The sequence below is a fragment of the Ostrea edulis genome, chromosome 3, assembly GCF_947568905.1.
Source record: "Ostrea edulis chromosome 3, xbOstEdul1.1, whole genome shotgun sequence".
Lineage (NCBI taxonomy): Eukaryota > Metazoa > Mollusca > Bivalvia > Ostreida > Ostreidae > Ostrea > Ostrea edulis.
In genome coordinates, this window is record NC_079166.1 from 65,102,872 (window position 1) to 65,107,521 (window position 4,650).

At 35.2% G+C, this 4,650-nt stretch overlaps 1 protein-coding gene across 1 annotated transcript; it reads left to right on the forward strand.

Moving 5' to 3' along the window:
• The first annotated feature begins 383 nt into the window (after positions 1 to 383).
• Positions 384 to 4,533, forward strand: LOC130053622 (uncharacterized). The gene is made up of 3 exons (XM_056160985.1): positions 384 to 591; positions 1,145 to 1,470; positions 1,559 to 4,533. The coding sequence occupies exons 1-3, from the start codon at positions 384 to 386 to the stop codon at positions 3,188 to 3,190; spliced, it is 2,166 nt and encodes a 721-aa protein (XP_056016960.1). The 3' UTR covers positions 3,191 to 4,533.
• The last annotated feature ends 117 nt before the right edge of the window (positions 4,534 to 4,650 follow it).

The following is a 4,650-nucleotide window of genomic DNA, read 5'->3' on the forward strand; positions in this document are numbered from 1 at the left end:
TGCTTCATTTATTTGAGATAAAGGGCTCATGATAGTTTTGATAGGTTAACAGCTCATCCTTGCTCCTCCTCATTAGTTTTAGGCACCTAATCTCACATCTAGGGTTTCCAGCGGTTCGTGTTTGTCCTGTTTAGAATTTATATTCTTTATGGAATTTATGAAATTGATAATTGATATCTTCGCCTTTTTCATATTTTCATATATTTCAAGATGTGCAGATCGTCACCTTAGAAGATAATAGACATATCAGTCACACCTCTGATACGGATGGGCCATTGCATCTCCAAGGAAAAAGCTATGAAAAAGAAGGAATAAGCAATAATACGGATATTTTTCCAATGTCTTGTTCCATACATTCAACATCCAATGCCAGTATCATAAATATGGAAGTCTTAGATCTACGCTTGTCCAGCAACAATGGCATCTGTACCCAATCGATCATTCTTGAGGATGGAAACAAATTCATCAATGTTACATGCAACAATAACACCGATTTCATCAAGGGTTCCTATTTTGAAACAAACACCAGCTGTTTGAACCTAACGTTGTCAAATACAAGTGATGACGGATACTTCTGGTTTAAATTCACAAGTAAGACAATATCACATTCCTTATAGCAAGTAAAACGTACATATCATAAGATTATTCTGCTTTCCCTCGTTTGTTTTGCATGCTATTTTACGTTCTATTTGAGAATTGTTCATGTAAAGACATAGCAGGTGGAGAAAAAGTGTCACAAAGTTTGGCCTAAGCATGGTTCTCAAGAACTTGAGGGTTCTTTATCATGCCAGCGGTTTTAAGGTCACATTCGTAAGATTCGTAACATTCACATTTAATGACAGTGGATTTGCAAGTGCATTCACAACATTTTTTAACAGCATAAGCTTAACTTGGGGGCCGTAATCGAACCTGGGACTCCGGTGAAGCTTTAACCACTATACCACCAGAATACCAACATTTTTTAAATCATAAACTACTCTCTCTCTCTTTCTCTCTCTCTCTCTCTCTCTCTCTCTGTCTCTCTCTCTCTCTCTCTCTCTCTCTCTCTCTCTCTCTCTCTCTCTCTCTGTGTGTGTGTGTGTGTGCATTGAATTAATTTGTTTTCGGAAAATGCAACTGGTTTCATGAGCACAATATATTACAGCTGTCGGAAGAGTGACCATTGAATGTCCCCCTATTTCCTGTTCGAATCTAACAGGACCAACACTAACAACAGAAGAAACAACAAGGCATCCAACAACAACAAAAGCATTAGAAACAACAACAAAATCAAGAACAACAGAATCCACAATAACAACAGAATCAACAAAAACAGAATCCCAAACAACAACATTAAGAACAACAACAACGGAAGCAACAACAACAAACATGCCATCTGCAGATGATCAAATAATTTATATTCTTTTGGGAATTGGACTGATTTTGTTTGTTCTATGTCTAGTTCTCGTATTGTGCTGTATAAACAAAAAGGTTAGGTATATTATAGATGTCATTTAATGTACTAAGACAATATGGTGAAACAAATGACATAAAATGAGTAATGTATCTTATTTTACAGAAGGTGTGTATATTTCGGAGACGATCAAGTGTTCATCCACTCGTTAATGACGATATTGAGAATAGACCGCCAGCAGAGATTGTAACAGATCATGATGTTAAGCGTGGGTCACAAACAGAAAATTTCAATGCAGAGATGCATGCAACACATCAGTCTCTTGAGTATAAATCAAAAACAGAACATTCAAATAAAGAGGGGCGTGCGACATATATAGATTGTGAACGTGGACCACGAACAGAGATTCTAAACGGAGAGAGATTGACGGCACACAATGAAACTGAAAAAAGATTTCGAACAGAGATTCTAAAGGAAGGGAGACATTCGACTCATGATATTGAAAGCAGATTACAAAGAGAGATCCTAAACAAAGGGGGTCTCGCAACACATCATGAAAATGAAAATATATCACGAGAAAAGATTCTAATTGAAGAAAGACACGTGATGCGTCATGATATTGAAAACTTATCACAAAAAGAAATTCTAAGTGAAGAGAGTCTTGTGACAAATAATGAAAATGACAATATATCGGGAGAAGAAATTCTCATTGACGAACGAGAGGCAACGCGTCATGAAATTGATAATAGATCACATGAAGAGATTCTAAGCAAAGAAAATCTTGCGACACATCATGAAAATGAAAATGGGTCTCGAGTGGAAATTCTAATGGAAGAGAAACAGACGACGTATCATAATATTGGGCATATATCACGAGGAAAGATTATAAAGAAAGAGAATCTTGCTGCACATCATGAAATTCAAAATAAATCACGTACAGAAAGTTTAAGCAAAGAGGTACTCGCGGCACATCATGAAATTGATAATTTATCACGAGGAGAGATTCTAATTGAAGGGAGACACGCGGCGCATTATGATATTGAACATGAGTCACAAAAAGAGATGATTCTAAGCAAAGAAAGTCTTGCGACATATCATGAAAATAGATCACAAGAACATATTCTAATTTACGAGAGACACGCGACGCGTCCTGGTATTGAAAATATATCACTAGGAGAAATGTTAACTGAAGGGAGACACGCGACACATCGTGATATTGAAAACACATCGTTAAAAGATGTAAGCGAAACGAGGCTCTCGACCGATCATGAAAATGAAAATAGATCACGAGTAGAGATTCTAATTGAAGAGGGACACGCGACGCGTCATGATATTGGTCATATATCACGAGCTGATACGATAAAGAAAGAAAGTCTTGAGGCACATCATGAAATTCATAAGAAATCACGCACAGACCTTTTAAACGAAGAGGTACATGTACAAGTGTCACATCATGGAATTGAGCATGTATCACAAACAGAGATACTCTATAAAGAAGGACACACGGCATTCGATGATATTGTACATAAATCACACACAGAAATTTTAAATGAAGAGATACACGCGACTCATTATGGTATTGAATGTTTATCACAAACAGGGCATGCAAATGAAGAGGGATACATCACAGACCATGCTATCGAGGTTAGATCACGAGCCGAGGATTTTAGTGAAGAGCTACATTCGACACAATCTGATGTTGAGCAATATGCAAGAACAAATGATTCTGAGCAAACTTTACAGATATATCTTCCAAACGAAGGAGATTTAGAATTCGAAGATATGGAGGAATATTAGATTTAAAAAATCTGACCAAACTTATAGAAGGAAACGAAAAAGGGAAATTTATCTACAAAATATCGGATGCTTTGTGATTCAAGTGAAGAAGGATATTTTAACTGAATTGATAATGAGGAAAAATTAAGAATGAAAATTGCAACATTTGGAACGGTTTTCCTTATGCATTTCATAAAAAGTGATTTTCTGGCTATTTTAGTGAGAATGTTCGTTTGAAGCCACATTTGATTCAATCACATTTTTGTAAATCCCATTCTAGAAAAGGTGGAAATCTTTATAATTGATTTACGATATATAGAAATGACTCGTTACATCGTACTGCAACATGCAAGATAAATGAAAAATGAAAATGGGGGAAATGATTTCAAACGAATGAATAATGACAAAAAAGGTAAACTTTAAGCGTTCCATTAATTTTATCCACTTGCAGTACATATATATAGGAGTGTGGAAATCACAGTCGTGGGCTAATTAGTCAATATTCATTGTAATATGCCTTACAATACGACAATGCATGTGATGTCAACATTTTATGTTTTAGAATACCATTAATTGTCACCCGTGCTTAAAACATTCGAAATTTACCTTCATATATCGTACGAAAAGTAGATTATGTATTTGTGCAACAGTTTATTACATCAGAACTTAATTCAAAATGTGTTAACCATTTTATCAGTTATTGCAAATCCCGTGTTGTTAAATGTTTAAATATACTTGTGACAAGTGTCCCGTGATGGGGTCGGGTCTGGGATGAATGGTATTGTCTGAAGCAGACCTTTGAAATAAACATGTATGCTGATCATTATTCACACTCAGTGTCACTTAATTTGCATCTATGGATCGTCTCTGACCCGACATCAGGGATACTCGCTCTTTCTTAACACATGGTCCCATCTCTGGTATTTGTAAAGGTCAGTATTCACTCTAACCCTTAAGAGATGCTTTTGGATAATGCATCGACACACATTTTGCACATAACGAACTGTAAGGGGTTCTGATATGCATTTTTAGAGTCTGATTCTATATCCCGGCACTTACCAGTAAGTTCCCAGGATTAACATTATTTCCTACAATCGTGTTTAATGTTAGAAAATATCATATAGATTTTATGAGATTGTATCAATGAAACATTTTTTTAAGAAGTTTTGACTTTCGATAATTTGAGATATGATTTGCTAACAAAAATGTATCAATGGTATGTAAGTCACTCCGTTTATGATGACGGCTATTTGAATGTATATGGATTTTGCTGCAAAAGAAATAATCAAAATCACTCATAACAAAATAAATCTAAATCATTTTGAAGCAGTTTAATTTAGTGCTTAAATAAATGATGACGAACCTTTTGTGTTTATATTTTTACTGCTATGAATTCTTATGATTGCTTTAATTTGATGTGTTCTTCAAAACTATTGTGTATTTTAGTTTGATTTCGCATTTGGACAAATAATGTCTCTCCA